The sequence below is a fragment of the Anomaloglossus baeobatrachus genome, unplaced genomic scaffold (assembly GCF_048569485.1).
Source record: "Anomaloglossus baeobatrachus isolate aAnoBae1 unplaced genomic scaffold, aAnoBae1.hap1 Scaffold_3688, whole genome shotgun sequence".
In the NCBI taxonomy this organism is placed as follows: Eukaryota; Metazoa; Chordata; class Amphibia; order Anura; family Aromobatidae; genus Anomaloglossus; species Anomaloglossus baeobatrachus.
Window position 1 is genome coordinate 1 of NW_027443036.1, and position 18,485 is coordinate 18,485.

At 43.4% G+C, this 18,485-nt stretch overlaps 1 protein-coding gene across 1 annotated transcript; it reads left to right on the plus strand.

Annotated features, from left to right (window-relative positions):
• Positions 1–402: 402 nt before the first annotated feature.
• Positions 403–11,896, plus strand: LOC142274061 (adrenodoxin-like; the record flags this gene model as incomplete). The annotated part of the gene is made up of 3 exons (XM_075332551.1): positions 403–530; positions 635–764; positions 9,323–11,896. Coding segments are annotated over 3 exons (376 nt in total), but the record flags the coding sequence as incomplete, so codon positions are not given.
• Positions 11,897–18,485: the final 6,589 nt, after the last annotated feature.

The following is an 18,485-nucleotide window of genomic DNA, read 5'->3' on the forward strand; positions in this document are numbered from 1 at the left end:
TATTGTTCATTTCCCTATTTCTCTATTACTTCCAGCTATCCGCATATATGGTGCCACTAGCTATATCCTCTAGTATATGGCAGTTTTTGTGATTTTTATTACTTTCTGCAAAGTCAAAAGTTTACATACACTAAAAGTGCTATGCATTTAAAAAATATGGGACAGCCCATATGATGATGTCATGTCTTTGGACGCTTCTGATAGCTTTATTGGCAACATCTGAGTTAATTAGAGACACACCTGTTGTTTTATTTTATTGTGATTTCATGTTAGATAGTGAGAAAAACATGGATATGTGTTTTTAGATAGTGTATGTAAACTCCTGGTTTCAACTATATATAATACATAATCCATAAGATACAAATTGTCTTCCAAAGAATTAATTTACAATTTTTTTTACAGAACGTCAGAAGAAAACTTAAAAGTTAATTTCATCAACCGTGATGGCGAGATCCTGACAGCCTCAGCTAAAGAAGGGGAGAGTTTACTGGAGGTTGTTATTCGGCATCATTTAAATATTGACGGATTTGGTAAGTAATTGAGGTTTCGTTGCTACCTAAATAATTGAGGCTTCTCACAATAGAACACCATGATGTAGTTGCTCAAAAACTGTTTCCATCATTTGTTCTCTTAGGTGCTTGTGAAGGAACTTTAGCTTGTTCAACTTGTCACCTCATATTTGATCAGAAGGCCTTTGACCAGCTCAGTTCTGTTACCGATGAGGAGATGGACATGTTGGATTTGGCTTTTGGATTAACTCAAACGTAAGTTCTTATGCATTTAGTGATTATAAGCTTACTAGTTTGTGATGTTTATTGCTCAGTGCAAGACTGTCATTTTGGCCGTGATCAGGCATGTTGTCATTTGTTTTTTAGAATTTTGATCCCTCAAATAGTTTTTGCCTCCATTTCTCCTGATATGTGAGGCCATATTTTGATGACTTTTTTTTAGATTCATTTTTTTTTTAATTTCAGTGACATAGGACAATTTTAAAAGAACACACAATATATGTGTTTGTTTTTCACATTTTTGCTATTTTAGTTTAAAATGACAAGGTGGCACAAAATTACAATTTAAATTCTGTTCCTCTTATGCTTACTATATTTGTTATATATTCTTTAGTACATATGGATATTTTCTCCTGTGGTTAGCATTGGCATTTCTTTCCTTCCTTCCCCACATCCCACCCACCCTCCTTCCTTTCTTTTGACCCTTCCTTCCTTCCTCCCTCCCTTCTCTACATCAGATCCACCCTTCCTCCCCTTTCTCTCTCCTTTTTCCTTACATATTTCCAAATATAAATACATTTATTTTAATAATGATTATCACTGTAACTGGGACTAATATATTATTCCTAGTTACAGTGGAAACTTCTGCTTAATATATAGTTGATCTGTGCCTGCAAAGACCCAACAGCTCCGATCCTTCTCATGCACCTGTTGTTCATATGATTGTTAGCACAGGGGGAGAAAACAATGTTTTTGCTTCCTAAATTTTGGACAGTTTAGGACAGCAATCAGGGAGGTAGAGATTCTAATAAACCATCCCTGCATATTGCAAGGAGGCCTGCAGTGCCTTCCGGATGGCTCTGTCATGCTTGCCGGGTGTAGCACCATTCAAACCTATGTTTGTCTGATGCACAACAAAAAACACACAAAAGGGTGGCACAGGGGACACAAAAACAACGGCAGACCCAGGAACTAGTGAGAGGGGTAGGTGGGCACCTCCTAACTTCACCTTTAACTGTCCCTCCTCTTCTCACCAGTCTCTATACAGTCTCCGCACCTGTCACCGCACAGGAACCTGAGACCTAATAAAGGCCTTATAGTAACCCTGCCTAGTGAGGGGCAGGTGGGGTACACTGGACCTCAAAACTGCACTAACAACACACCAGGTGAACAAAGAAACAGGGGGGAACATAAACAACTGAAAGGAACTTGACTTGCAGAACTTTCCTCAACGGCGGCCAGGACACAAATGAGTATGTATCTTCAGAAGGGAATTCTGGGATACCCTGCTAATTGAAGCTGAAGGGCATGACTGCTGAGTAAGTGCACCTGATCTCTCAGCAAGAAACTGCTTAGGAAAACCTGAAGTAGAAAAACCGGCACTTAACCACTGCAGTACCAAACTTAATGAAACCCATTTAAATGAAAAGAGCTAGATGAGAGGCTCAAGTCCAAAGGCTGTCACTGGTTTCAACATGCAGTGAGACGATCGTGACAGGCGCTATGCCTCTACAGCTGCATGTTCTCCATCCAGCTGCTGACAATATAATAACATCTATATATATAATTGCCTTATTCTGTCTGTCTGTCTTGCTCCAAAATTGTGTCCTTACGGTGACACAAAGCTGATTGGCCGCTGGGCTCGCCATGGCCCCGCCCCCCAGCACGGATTGGCCGCTCGCCCAGGCTGCGCCCCCACACGGATTGGCTGGCCGCTCGCCCAGGCTCCGCCCCCCCACAGATTGGCCTCTCACCCCGGCACCCTGCAGGCATTGGCAACTCGGCCACGCCCCACCCCCCTCACGCAATGCACGCTAGCTCTGGCCCCGCCCCCCCACGCATTCCCCGAACCGACACGGTCACGGAGCCACGACTCCCAGGTGAGTACTGTACCCCCGGGAGCCAACATCAGCGTACGCCGCCAACCCAGCCGACACATACCCTCGCATTGCTGGGGCTGCCGGCGTATGCTGGTGTGGACTCCCGTGCGAGCGGGGGAAGGGATACGCTGGTAACCATGGTAGCATAGTTACCAGCGCATCAAGGTCCTGCAGCGGCGGAACATACACACACGCACACACATAACAGCACACACACACACATACACACACACACACACACACTCATCAGATCACACTCACTCTCACACACACATCACATCGCATCCACACACTCACAACATCCTGGGATATCGCTTGCTTCTCGGCGGCGATACTGTGCAGTGAGCTTCCAGGACCAGCTGGAGGATCACATGGTCAGAAGCATGTGGTATCTCCGGATGTTGTGAGTGTGAGCGCGTATGTGTAATATCGTCAATGTGTGTGTGCGTGAGTGTATGCGATCGGGTGTGTGTGAGTGTATGCGATCGGGTGTGTGTGTGTGAGTGTATGCAATCGGGTGTGTGTGTGTGAGAGTGTATGCGATCGGGTGTGTGTGTGTGTGTGTGTGTGTGTGAGAGTATGCGATCGGATCTGTGAGTGTCGGCAGAGGAGCATGGCGTGCTGGAGGAGGCTGGGAGGAGAGAGGCTGATCCTGGGGAAGGCTGGGATGGGGAGGCTGAGAGAAGAGAGGCTGATGCTGGGGGAGGTTGAGGCTGGGGTAGGCTGGGAGGAGAGAGGCTGATTGCTGGGGACCGAAAAGGCTGATGCTGGGAGGAGAGAGGCTGATGCTGGGAGGAGAGAGGCTGATGCTGGGGGAGGCTGGGGTAGGCTGGGAGGAGAGAGGCTGATGCTGGGAGGAGAGAGGCTGATGCTGGGAGGAGAGAGGCTGATGCTGGGGGAGGCTGAGGCTGGGGTAGGCTGGGAGGAGAGAGGCTGATGCTGGGAGGAGAGAGGCTGATGCTGGGAGGAGAGAGGCTGATGCTGGGGGAGGCTGAGGCTGGGGTAGGCTGGGAGGAGAGAGGCTGATGCTAGGGACAGAAAAGGCTGATGCTGGGAGGAGAGAGGCTGATGCTGGGGACAGAAAAGGCTGATGCTGGGAGGAGAGAGGCTGATGCTGGGAGGAGAGAGGCTGATGCTGGGAGGAGAGAGGTTGATGCTGGGATGAGAGAGGCTGATGCTGGGATGAGAGAGGCTGATGCTGGGAGGAGAGAGGCTGATGCTGCGGGCAGAGAGGCTGATGCTGCGGGCAGAGAGGCTGATGCTGCGGGTAGAGAGGCTGATGCTGGTGCAGCATGGGGGATGGAGCACGTTTGGGAGTGCGCAGCATGGCGGATGGAGCACGTTTGGGAGTGCGCAGCATGGCGGATGGAGCACGTTTGGGAGTGCGCAGCATGGCGGATGGAACACGTTTGGGAGTGCGCAGCATGGCGGATGGAGCACGTTTGGGAGTGCGCAGCATGGGGGATGCAGCACGATGGGGAGTGCGCAGTATGGCGGATGGAGCACGTTTGGGAGTGCGCAGCATGGCGGATGGAGCACGTTTGGGAGTGCGCAGCATGGCGGATGGAGCACGTTTGGGAGTGCGCAGCATGGCGGATGGACCACGTTTGGGAGTGCGCAGCATGGCGGATGGAGCACGTTTGGGAGTGCGCAGCATGGCGGATGGAGCACGTTTGGGAGTGCGCACCATGGCGGATGGAGCACGTTTGGGAGTGCGCAGCATGGCGGATGGAGCACGTTTGGGAGTGCGCAGCATGGCGGATGGAGCACGTTTGGGAGTGCGCAGCATGGCGGATGGAGCACGTTTGGGAGTGCGCAGCATGGCGGATGGAGCACGTTTGGGAGTGCGCAGCATGGGGGATGCAGCACGATGGGGAGTGCGGAGTATGGCGGATGGAGCACGTTTGGGAGTGCGCAGCATGGCGGATGGACCACGTTTGGGAGTGCACAACATGGTGGATGGAGCACGTTTGGGAGTGCGCAGCATGGCGGATGGAGCACGTTTGGGAGTGCGCAGCATGGGGGATGCAGCACGATGGGGAGTGCGGAGTATGGCGGATGGAGCACGTTTGGGAGTGCGCAGCATGGCGGATGGACCACGTTTGGGAGTGCGCAACATGGTGGATGGAGCGCGTTTGGGAGTGCGCAGCATGGTGGATGGAGCACGTTTGGGAGTGCGCAGCATGGTGGATGGAGCACGTTTGGGAGTGCGCAGCATGGGAGATGGAGCACGATGGGGGGTGCGCAGCATGGGGGATGGAGCACGATGGGAAGTGCACACCTCCCCCCAACACACACGCGCGCGCGCACTGCACAACACACCACACACTGGGAACCACAAACAACTGCCCTACACAGACACCCACACACACAGACAACGCTGCACACACACAACACCCAACACACAAACACCGCGGCATACATAAATATACGCACATACCGCACAACACACACATTGCACAAAACATACCTCCCCCCAAAACACACCACACACACACAAACCGCGCAACACACACACACACACACACAACGCTACAGACACACAGCGCTCCACAAACAACGCAACACACACGCAACACACATACAACACCGCTCTCACCCCCCGTCACACCAAGACAACACCCAGAACATGTACAGCGCCCTACACAAACACTTGGTAACTACACACAACAACATCTATATATATATATATATATATATATCTATATATATAACAAAAATCATACATGAACTACACAATACGTAAATTCTAGAATACCCGATGCGTAGAATCGGGCCACCTTCTAGTACCATAATAAAATGTTCCTTCACTCATACATGGACCAGCCAAACATTTTAAAACTTTGGAGAATCAGTGAGTTGTAGAAATTTATTGTATGTTCTTTCAAAAAGAACATTTTACTGTTAAATTTTCTATTAAATTAGGGACTGTAATAAAGGTACAATTTAAGGAGATGGTCAAGGATTTTGATATTGATTACCTATCCTTATATACCAAGGATCAGCTGTTTGCCACTCCTGCTGGGGTCATTCTTGGGTTCTGTACTTTAGCTTCCATTGAAGTGAATGGACGTTGTGCTGCAATACCAAGAACAGCCATTACACAGTGTACTCTGCCATGACTCTGCTGTTCTGGGTCTGATCACTGTATATATGGACATTACTGCTATAGAAAATATTGTAAATTACGAACATATTTAGCACAGAATTTGGCCAATTCATGAGAGCCCACCAGCCACAGCAAGACGTACCCGGACATACCTTTTTGATGGGACCCTAACAAAATATGCATTTCCTGGGCTTAAAGCCTACAATTTAAGGGCAGGCAGGATCCAGCTCTAGTTAAAAACATATTTAGTTAGAGTCATATTAAAAAGGTACGCCTTCTTGTGGCCGGAGGGCTCTCATGAAATGGCCAATTTGTGCTCTAAGTTCCTTCATTTTTCACTAATTTTCTACAGCAGTAATACAGTTACAATTTCCTATATTCAATGTTTGCATATGATACCATAATACAAAGTGCTGCTGTTTGTTTATATATCAAATAGTTGTGTTGGCTTGCACCAGTTCACACTTGTCTTATTCTGTTTGGAGGTGCTGGTCAGTTTTTTTTATTTAAATTTCCTGTATATATCTGATTGCTGCCAGAAGTACCAAATAGCTGATCAGTGGAGGGACCGGATATCAAACTCCCGTCAATGTCAAATTTATGACCTATTATCTAAGTTATTGACAACCCCTTTAATTAATATTGCATTCAGATGTAGACAAGTATTACAATGTTATCTTAGTAGTAAATGGTTTATATTTTTAACAAAATAAAATACAGTTAAACAAACACAAAACATTTTAAAATCTAATGATCCTAATCTACATCATGCAACATCCCTTTAAAAACAAATGTACTACTTGTTAGTTATGCAAGTTAATAGGTTGTGGTTGTACAAAAGTTTTTGCCATGATAATTGCCTTGAAGTCCAGAAATCCTGTTGGTTGAATAGGGTGAGTCTTGATTTCAGCCAACCCTTTTAAATTGTAACTTTCCAGTATATTGAACCTAACCAAAGATTGTAAAATATTCCTCAACATTTCTTTGATGCTTTTGACCCACATTTGCAGCCAGAAAGTTAAGGGGAATCTGTCAGGTGTATTTGTATTACAATATTAATATTATCTTTAAATAGGGCTTAAGGAGACCTTTCAGGAGCAGTAACTTGTATAGCTCTTCCTCTTCCTGTTATCTTCTTGTATGCTTGGTAGAATTCACTGTGAAATGGTAAATAGTCAGTCATATGTAAATACAAACTGCATAAGCCCTGCTCCCCCTCTCACCTCTCAGTGCTGGCATCAGCAATAGCAAATCTGAATTGAATTTGCACTGCTGCCTTCACCCATACTCCCTCCCACCTCTCAGCAGTGATAGTGAATACCTAAAGAGATAGGAGGGGGAAGAGGTGAATATGTAAATTGTCTTGACTAGTGTGCATGAGACACAGGATTCTACTGAGTTTACAGCAAGATAACAGGATAAGGTAGAGCTAGAAAACTTATTGATCCTGAAAGGTCTCCTTAAGCCCTATTTAAAGATATTAGTGTTGTACTACAAAATCTCCTGATATTCCCTTTAGGATGCAGCCATACTGTGAAAAAGTCCCAAATTGTGCCCTCACTTTCTCATCTATTTTTTTACTCTGTCCATAGTGTCCGAATCCTATGTTGAAGTTATAGGTTGGGAGAATTTCCCAGAATATACTTTTGATTGAACGCTCCAATGTTTGGTCTTCAGTAATGTACATGGCCCATACATTCACTATTCATTTCCTTCTTGAATCAACAAGATATTCAACCACTGGATCTCACATCTATCAGACATTTGTGACGCTCCTGGACTATCAGGTCATCACAGGGTATTGCATAATCTGCTCTCCCGTGCAATATCCACCTCCTTCTTGGTTATGGGTCTCCAACTACATGGTGTTGCATACATCAGCTAATTAAATCCTAGGTACACTCTGCACCACACCCACCAAGCACACCAGTGGACGGCCTAAGTGGAATAGGGTCGCCCACTTGGGGGGTTGGTTAGGGGAGGTCAGGAGTGTCAGGAGTGGGGAGAAGTGTGCTGGAAGCGAAGGAGAGAGGAGGTCAGGAGCAGGCTCCTAAAAAGCTATCTAGGTAACAGATGGTGGTCTGAGCCTAGAGGAGCTGGACCCCCGGTTGCAGGGAATCGTGGCAAGGGGCACGGAACTGTCGAGGAGGACAGCCGACGGCCTTGCACCATCCCTGAGCTGGGACCAGGGCACGACGGGGTACGTGGACCTAGGTCAGGGAGTAGCTTCAGGCAACCTGACAATTTACCCAACGAGAACAGAGCCTTCGAGATCCGCTCTCCACCCGCTCCAAAATCGGGGTACTAGCACAACGAAGGGGATAGGACTTTCCACTCAAATGGTCCAGAAAATCCCAAGCGTGAACCCTGAGAGCAAGCTCACACACTTAGCCATAGTGGGGAGCGGGACCCGGCAAGTTCCATACTACCGGGACCAACAGAGAAGTAAACTTATTGCCAGGAGGCAGGTCATGGATCACCAGGCAACACCATTGGGGACGGGACTCAAACTAGCTCCCCTCGGCGGCAGCGGTGTCCAGAACTTTGGTTTATCCAGTTGTCGGTGTCAGCTTAATGGACTGAGTACGCAAGTGACCCCCTCCACAGCTGACGGCACTCCCTAGCCACCATCACCGAGTCCCGGGGCATCCCCCCTACCCATGGAGGGTCACAACACCTGGCTGCCCCATTCCATCACCCCCGGGTACTCCCAACTGCAGCGGTGGTACTCCTAATTACCACATACCACGGGTGATGTCACGAACTCTAACATAATCCCCTGTAAATACCCCCTTCATTTGAGTGGCCTCTTGACCCCTGGGTCCGGAGACCCCTCGAGCCACCGCGGATCCGGATCCGAGCAGCCCGGCTGCTGGCACGCTGGGGGCACACCCTCATGACACAAACCTTTTAAATTTGGGTCATGCAGTTCAAATTGCTTCTTTGCTATCTGGCTTAAACATATAAGCAAGGCTAAACAAAAAATATTTACTAATTTTAGCATATATATCGTTGTAAACTATCCTAACCATACCTGTAACACAAGTTTTCTTGTGTCACTCTAAATACTCCAAACTCGAACATCTCTGCAGATACCGTATATACTTAGAAACAATTAAGATATTGAAAAACTATGAGGAATTCAAGCAGAAACCGTTTAAGAAATCACTCCTTTTTAGGGGTGTTTTTGGATGCGTTTTTCTTTTTTTTTTTTCTTTTGTTTTTCTTTTTTTTTTCCAAAGCACTTTAGCAGCCTTTTGATTAAATGGTACATAATTTGGAGTGTTTTCCATCAGGAGCCTATTCAAAAAAACAGAGATAAACTTTCTTTTTTTCAGGCATCAGGCACTTAAAACCTAAAGTGGAAGAAGAAAAACTGCATATGAAGAACCAAGAGGATTAATATTAAAATGAATGAGTTTTTCTAGCGTTTTTCAAACAATTTTTGTGATATTTTTAGGAGTGGATACAATTCAAAAAATTCCATCTGAACATAGCCTTATAATTTGGCACAGTCAACATTATATCAATGTCTTTCTATAGGCGATTTATTAATGTTAATGATTGATCATAAGACCCCTACAAAGATCTTTTTTCTTTTATAGGTCCCGCCTTGGATGCCAGATTTGCATGACAAAAGCGATTGATGGAATTACAGTTCGAGTGCCAAAAGATTTATCTGATGCAAGAAGAGACCAAATTGAAAAGCAAAGCAAACAATAACTAATAAACAAATATTTGTCAGCGCATACATCTAGGTGATGAGAAAGTGCCAGTTGTGTGATGTCATCATGCTCTACTTGGTTAGAACTGATTTGGGCAAGGATTCCAGTGGTATCGTCGTAGTGTCTACATCTCCATTCCATACAGTTTATATGGAAGATTTGAAAAATGTAGATGTTATATTATAATGTAATTGTAAATTAAATGAACTTAGTAACAGATGTTCAATAAGGACTGGGGAACAAGTTCAGTATTATGCTGGGTATATTATTCTATGTGTGTATGATAAATCTATATGTGTGGACTTAGAATGCATTACATAAAATATCATATATGTTACCACTACTCTAAAGACTCTTAACTTGTGTTTTCCTATTTTTTTTATAGCAATAATGAGTAATTAAATGGGTTAATCAAGTATTAAAAATGGATGGTGATCCTTAGAATAGGACATTTATTATAAACTAGCTGTAGTACCCGTGCATTGCCCGGGATAGTAACTGTCTCTCTCCCAGTCTCTGTCTGTCTCTTTCCTTGTCTGTCTGTTTCTATCTCTCTGTCTGTATTTGTATCAGTATATCTGTCTCCATCTCTGTGTCTGTCTCTATCTTTGTGTCTGTCTCTATGTGTGTGTCTGTCTGTCTCTTTCCCCGTCTGTCTCTTTCCTGTCTGTCTTTGTCTGTCTCTTTCCAGGTCTGTCTCTTTTCAGGTCTGTCTCTTTCTCTGTCTGTGTCTCTCTCTGTCTGTCTTTTTCTGTCTCTCTCTCCATCTCTCCACCGACATCATATTACCTCACACATAAGCTTCAACTAATAGTTTATTTTGTTCCTATAGCAACCACTGACAGTTGCAATTAATAGCCCGTATCTCCCACCTCCATTCAGGTTAATGGCGGCAGGATTTTAGAAACTAACTGTAAAGCACGGGGTTAAATTTTCCTGTCAAAACATAGTCTATGACGTTCCCTGGGTCACATGAGGTGTCTGTGCAAAATTTCGTGATTGTAAATGTGACAGTGCGGATTCCTTTAGTGGACATACACACACACATACATACACACATACACTCAGCTTTATATATTAGATTGGTGGTAGTCTTGCTCTTGTCACTTCCAGTGATTAGTTCAAGTGTCACTGCGTGCATCGGCTTTATTGTTTAAATTACATTTAAGTACACGGTTTGTATTGCACAAGCCATACTTTTTGTACTGGCTGTTCTCAGTTTGCCATAGTTTTTCTTTAAAAAGAAAAAAAAAGCTAGTGGTTACTTCATTAATCAATGGCATGAAAAAAGAATTAATGGAAAATAGTAAAAAGAAGACATCACAAAAAGCATGAGAAAACCTGCCCAAAAAAATCATCAGTTGCCCCAAAATGGCAGAAAAAGGAAGCGACCAAAAATATATCACAAAACATTCCTCAAAAATCAGTTCTCCTGTGTTTAAATAACTCTGATGCACAACACTTAGGATATATGCACATGGAGGTTTTTTTGAGTTTTTGAGTAGAAAGTGAGCGTAAATGAAAAGTTCTTAAAGAGTTACGAGCTCTGTTTCTTCTCCAAAAACTTCTTGAGAAATGCTCTATGCATAGAGTATATAGGCTTAAGTCCCCAATAAACAAAAGACCAGGCGTACACAAAATATGGCCTGTGGGCCACATGCAGCTCGCAAAAAGATTTCTTGTGGCCCACAAGCTGTAGACGCTGGTTCTCACTGTATTCAATTGTATTCGCGTCTCTCAAGTACATTTGAACACTAAAATGCCAGGAAAGGGGCAGAGGTGCGCTCATCAGCTCCACGCTCAAATATGCAGCCAAGGCAGGAGGCAAAGACACAGCAGGGAACTGTAAGTGCTCTACAGAGGATCGAAAGATTTAATGTGCGGAATGTGGTTTTAGATTTGAGGAGGAATAGTGTTCCTGTGAGGGTAGTTTTTGAAGCAATGAGGAAAATTTTGAAAGGGGGCACAGTATAAAGTAGCAGCAGTTTTAGGGGTGCAGTTTTGAGAGGTTGTGGGGACAGTGGAGAAGTGGGAGTAAGTACAAAGAGATGTCTGGCAACAAGTCCATGTACTGTATAACTTTACCATTGTTAAGAACATATTGAGAGTTGGAGGTTTATGCAATACAAGCATATACAGTTAGGTCCAGAAATATTTGGACAGTGACACAAGTTTTGTTATTTTAGCTGTTTACAAAAACACGTTCAGAAATACAATTATATATATAATATGGGCTGAAAGTGCACACTCCCAGCTGCAATATGAGAGTTTTCACATCCAAATCGGAGAAAGGGTTTAGGAATCATAGGTCTGTAATGCATAGCCTCCTCTTTTTCAAGGGACCAAAAGTAATTGGACAAGGGACTCTAAGGGCTGCAATTAAATCTGAAGGTGTCTCCCTCGTTAACCTGTAATCAATGAAGTAGTTAAAAGGTCTGGGGTTGATTACAGGTGTGTGGTTTTGCATTTGGAAGCTGTTGCTGTGACCAGACAACATGCGGTCTAAGGAACTCTCAATTGAGGTGAAGCAGAACATCCTGAGGCTGAAAAAAAAGAAAAAATCCATCAGAGAGATAGCAGACATGCTTGGAGTAGCAAAATCAACAGTCGGGTACATTCTGAGAAAAAAGGAATTGACTGGTGAGCTTGGGAACTCAAAAAGGCCTGGGCGTCCACGGATGACAACAGTGGTGGATGATCGCTGCATACTTTCTTTGATGAAGAAGAACCCGTTCACAACATCAACTGAAGTCCAGAACACTCTCAGTGAAGTAGGTGTATCTGTCTCTAAGTCAACAGTAAAGAGAAGACTCCATGAAAGTAAATACAAAGGGTTCACATCTAGATGCAAACCATTCATCAATTCCAAAAATAGACAGGCCAGAGTTAAATTTGCTGAAAAATACCTCATGAAGCCAGCTCAGTTCTGGAAAAGTATTCTATGGACAGATGAGACCAAGATCAACCTGTACCAGAATGATGGGAAGAAAAAAGTTTGGAGAAGAAAGGGAACGGCACATGATCCAAGGCACACACATCCTCTGTAAAACATGGTGGAGGCAACGTGATGGCATGTGCATGCATGGCTTTCAATGGCACTGGGTCACTTGTGTTTATTGATGACATAACAGCAGACAAGAGTAGCCGGATGAATTCTGAAGTGCACCGGGATATACTTTCAGCCCAGATTCAGCCAAATGCCGCAAAGTTGATCGGACGGCGCTTCATAGTACAGATGGACATTGACCCCAAGCATACAGCCAAAGCTACCTAGGAGTTCATGAGTGCAAAAAAGTGGAACATTCTGCAATGGCCAAGTCAATCACCAGATCTTAACCCAATTGAGCATGCATTTCACTTGCTCAAATCCAGACTTAAGACGGAAAGACCCACAAACAAGCAAGACCTGAAGGCTGCGGCTGTAAAGGCCTGGCAAAGCATTAAGAAGGAGGAAACCCAGCGTTTGGTGATGTCCATGGGTTCCAGACTTAAGGCAGTGATTGCCTCCAAAGGATTCGCAACAAAATATTGAAAATAAAAAATTTTTTTTGGGGTTTGGTTTATTTGTCCAATTACTTTTGACCTCCTAAAATGTGAAGTGTTTGTAAAGAAATGTGTACAATTCCTACAATTTCTATCAGATATTTTTGTTCAAACCTTCAAATTAAACGTTACAATCTGCACTTGAATTCTGTTGTAGAGGTTTCATTTCAAATCCAATGTGGTGGCATGCAGAGCCCAACTCGCGAAAATTGTGTCACTGTCCAAATATTTCTGGACCTAACTGTATGGGGGTGACCTAACATTGCAATTGATCGCTGTAATAAGCTTGGTGCTTAGTGTGGTGCTGCAGTCATGTTCTGATGGTGGTTGTGATGCTGCATCCATGTACTGATGGCAATACTTTGGCTGCATTCATGTATGGATAGCTGTTCCATAAGTGCAATCGTGTACAGTGTACAGACAGTGTTTCAGGTGCTGCATTCATGTACTGATGGCATTCCTGTCATTCCCGTTCTGGATGGCAGTTCTGGAACTACATTCCTGTACAGACAGTGGTTCTGGAGATGCATTCATGTACTGATGTTAGTTCTGGTGCTGCATTCCTGTACGGACAGTGATTTGATGCTGCATTCATATACCGACAGGGGTTCTTGTGCTGCATTCCTGTACAGATGGTGATTCTGGTGCATGCTAGTCGAATGTCGCTGTTGGTTGCCATCCATCGTATACTAGCCAGTAAGGTTGAGGTCATTTAAATATTTAGGCTACATCCCCATGATTAGTATTCATTGAGTTTTTGACCATCTCTGCACTTTAGCTTACTTGCATTTTTTTGTTGTGTTTTGTGTACGCTTTTTGACTCTACTTTTTGTTAATCTCTGTTGGTGTGTCAACATTTAAATAAAGCTGTTTTGTTTTGAAACTACCTTTTATTGTCATCATTAGATGCAGATTACATAAGTTTTTATGTGCGTCTGCTGCATAAACGCATCAAAAACGCATGTATATTTTTTACTTGCGGAATTTCCGCAGCTAATGCAAGACTGTGGGGGAAATTCTGCACAGAAGTCTTGGCGTACCCACAAGATAAATTGACATGCTGCAGCTTAGAAAAATGCACCGCTGGTGAGTTTTACGCAGTGTAAAAAAGAAGCACATTGGGCATTAGATTTCTATCAGTCACATTCACTTTGCTTGTGCTGTAAAACGCTGAGTTGTTGACTATGCAAAAATATGTAGGGTCAAAAACGCGTGTAAAACCTATCAAGGGCAAGTACCCTAATGAGACTGTACTTGTATTAAAGAGGTCAAAACAGGTTTAATACATTCCTAGGAAACCTGAGAGTGTTCTACACATATATTTTGCAGTATGGAGATTTGCAGAAAATTAATTAGAATTTTGTGAGAAAAAAAATTGGCAAAACTTCATTCATTTGTAGATGCAAGATATTTAAAATTGTGACAAATCTTCTGAAAAATGCCATAAATGTCTGAGATGTATTTCCATAACTTGCATAAAAGTTTACATAAAGGTATGCCCACATGTGCAACCACCTCTCCATTCATTCAGCACCTGGATGCAGTGCCCGATTTGTCAGTAAAATCAGGGACACTCTATCATCCACATAGGTGTATGTTCCAAAGGTGAGTGACACATATAGTATACCCTGTGATTCATATTGTAACACCCTTACCGGCATCCCTACAATGTTCTGCTTTCCTCTCCAGGTGGGGACGCCGCCACTCTCACCTTCCTGGATGCTCAGCAGTGGCTGCTTTGTCCCTGGCCCCTGCCGTTGCCTCCCGGGTGTGCACATCTCATCTTAAAGTTTCAGTACGCCCTAATCTGGAAGTGTATTTAAGGCACATTCCTCTTAAGGGAGTTGCTTGGGTAATGTGGTCTACATTTTGCTAGTTCTCAGGTCCCTAGGTGCTGCTGCTATTTAGTGCTGTGTTCCATATTGCTAATACCGTTCTGTGTTCAAATATCTGACATATCCGCTGCTGCTGTATCATACCCTACTGGCCTGGTCTGTTATAACGGCTGCTGCTGCATTATCCCCCATCAGCCAAATCTGCTATACCTGACGTATCGTTCCTCATCAACCGAGTCTGCTGAACCGGCCGCTGCTGCATCTACCCCATCGGCCAAGTCTACTATACCAGCCGCTGCTACATCATTTCCTATTGGTCAAGTCTGCTATACATGCCGCTGCTGCATCGCACCACATCGGCTAAGTCTGCTATACCAGACGCCGCTGCATAATTCCATATCGTGAACAAGAAAGAAAGCTTGAGCAGATTGCTGAATTATATTCAATATTTATTTAGAAAATCCTTAAGTGCATAGTGCAAAAATGTAAACACAGGTAAAACATGAGATGGTATTGAAGGAAGAAAGAGAGGACAAAAAACTATTAATATCAGGTAAAGACCATGGTAATGCCAATATAGGAGACACTCACATATATAGCCTTTCAAAAATTATTTATTTTAAACCAGGTAAGTCGTCAGAGATCCCAAAATAATGCCATTTGGCGATAGAAGAAATGCCCAGTAACATCAGTGGTCATGTAGCATACACTCCCTGACAGAAGTTCTGTCGCTTATCCATCTTATGTAAATAAAAGCTTAGAACCTGACTTTAAATTTAGCCATTGGTTTTATAAATTACTCTTTTGAAAGCTGAAACCCTCCCAAATTTGCTTACGGTTATGAAAATAAAGTTGCTGCAAAGCTGAAATATTGATCATTTAATGAACACAAAGTTCAGATTTTGGCAAGACAAAGGTTTTGTCGCCCACATAAATTAATGTGAAATTCAAACAAATAATTAACTTCTAATACAAAGATATGTTGCATAACATTGGTGAATGAAGTTGTGGCGCTATTAAAGCCATATTTAATATTTTTTGTGCCTTCCATGAGCTTGAAGGACTGCATCTATGCGGTTTAACAATGATTCATAAAATTTATTGATGAAGTAATCAGGAATAGCAAAGAATTACATGCCTCTCAGCGTTCATCTAGATTCTTTGGTTCTGTCTTCCAAGTTTCCTCTATCATCCTACCCCAAACTTGCTCAATGATGTTCATGTCTGGGGACTGGGCTGGTCAGTTTTTGAGCACCTTGATCTTCTTTGGCAGGAGGAACTTTGTTATAGAGATGGATGTATGAGATGGAGCACCATCCTGCTGCAGAATTTGAACCCTTTTATGATTGGAAATGTTGGAGGTAGCTAATACTTCTTGATATTTTAGGCTACTGATATTGCCTTCCACCTTGCAAATGTTTTGAACACCCCATACTGAATGTAATCGCAGACCATGATCTTTCCACCACCAAACGTAACTGTTTTCTGCATCCATATGGGCTCCAGTAGGTCTCCTGCAGTATTTGCGGTGGTTGTGGTGTAATTCAACTCAAGATTCATCAGAGAAATCCACCTTCTGACACTTTTCCAGCATCCATCTGTTTAGCAGGCTGGAGGACTTGTCAAATGTCACACGGTTTTTTAATTGCCTTTTGTTTAGTGCTAGCTTCTGGGCACTGATTCGACCATGGAGGCCATTTCGAGACAGAATCCTACAAACTGTTCTAGTTGACACAGGGACTTGAGGTGACCAGGCCTTTTGGAGCTCTGCTGCAGTGGAAGAGGGGCTGGCTTTGGATTTTCTAACCAATAAACGTTCCTCCTGAGCAGTTGTCTTGCAGGGTCTGCTGGACCTGGGCTTGTCAAAAACATCTCCAGTCTCTTCAAATCTTTTTGTAATTCTTTGTATTTGACGCTGAGATACATTAAAGGTGCCAGCCACCTCGGCAGTGGATCTGGTCTCCAGCTTCTTGATAATCAAGTCTTTGGTCGCAGGGTGGATTTTTGGCATGTTGTCAGAGGTCAAGTTGCAGTTCAAGTGAAGGTCTGGGGTGCTGGGTTTCTTTTTATACACACCCACTAATTAACCGATCATTTAGTGAGCATAGGTGAGGATGTAAACTAGGATTGGATGCATTATATGACAAGGCGACAAAACTTTTGTCTTGCCAAAATCTGACCTTTCTGTGTTCGTTAAATGATCAATATTTCAGCTTTGCAGCAACTTTATTTTCATAACCTAAACCAAATTTGGGAGGGTTTCAGCTTTCAAAAGAGTAATTTATGAAATGAATGGATGAATTTAAAGTCAGGTTATAAGCTTTTATTTACATAACATGGATAAGCGACAGAACTTCTGTCATGGAGTGTACATATTGCTAATATAGAGGGATCAAGAAGACATACCCGGAATATAAACAATTTAGGCATGAGTTAATCATAAACCGCATAGTGCAGAGAGCATTACCAAGGTCCGGTGGTAGGAGAGACCTATATAATTTTTGAAAGGCTATACATGTGTCTCCCATATTGGCATTACCATGGTCTGTACCCGATACTAATAGTTTTTTGTCCTCTCTTTCTTCCTTCAATACCATCTCATGTTTTTAACTGTGTTTACATTTTTACACTATGCACTTTAGAATTTTCTAAATAAGTATTGAATATAATTCAGCAATCTGCTCAAGCTTTATTTCTTGTTATCGATGAGCTGCTGTTAACCAATTGTGGGTTCTCCCATAATGGCTCGTTTAGTGTTTTTCTCTGATGGAATTTAAATTTCTCAGAATTCCATATCGGCTGAGCCTGAGTCATCAGCCAACCTGGCTGAACCTACTATATAAATGACTGTCAGTGTCCCTGACCCTGGGGCCAACTGTCAGTGCTTCATTCTTCTTGAGTGGTACCTGGTTTCCACCTGCAGTGCAATTCCCTCACCTTTAGAGACTCTAGTGAAAACCTGGTGAGAAACTGTAGTCAAGCCCCTCTAGGTTTGCTGTGTACTGTTGCCCTGTGGGTCCACTCTCTGCTTGCACCCACGAGCATTACAAATATGTAATACTATAAACAGTGAGGAAAATATGTATGTGATACACTGTCAGTTTTTGCAAGTTTTTCCTCCTATAAAGAATGGAGAAGTCTGAAATTTTTATCGTAAGTACACTTCAACTGTGACACACAGAATAAAAAAATCAAAAATAAAAATCACATTGCATGATTTCTAAATAATTAATTTGAATTTTATTGCATTAAATAATTATTTGATACAACAGAAAAGCAGAATTTAATATTTGGTACCGAAACCTTTCTTTACAGTTACAGAGGTCAGACATTTCCCGTAGTTCTTGACCAAGCTTGCACACACTGCAGCAAGATGTTTGGTCCACTCCCTCCATACAGATCTTTCAGGTTTCGGGGTTGTCTCTGGGCAACATTGATTTTCAGCTCCCTCCAAAGATTTTCTATTGGGTTCAGTTCTGGAGACTAGCTATGCCACTCCATGACCTTGACATTTTCTTACGGAGCCACTCCTTAGTTGCGCTGGCTGTGTGTTTCGAATTACTGTCATGCTGGAAGACCCACTAATAGATACGAGGCATTCCCAGATCAAGTGAAACGTGATTATTTTATTACATATTCAGTGCAGTTATACGTTGCGGCCCAAA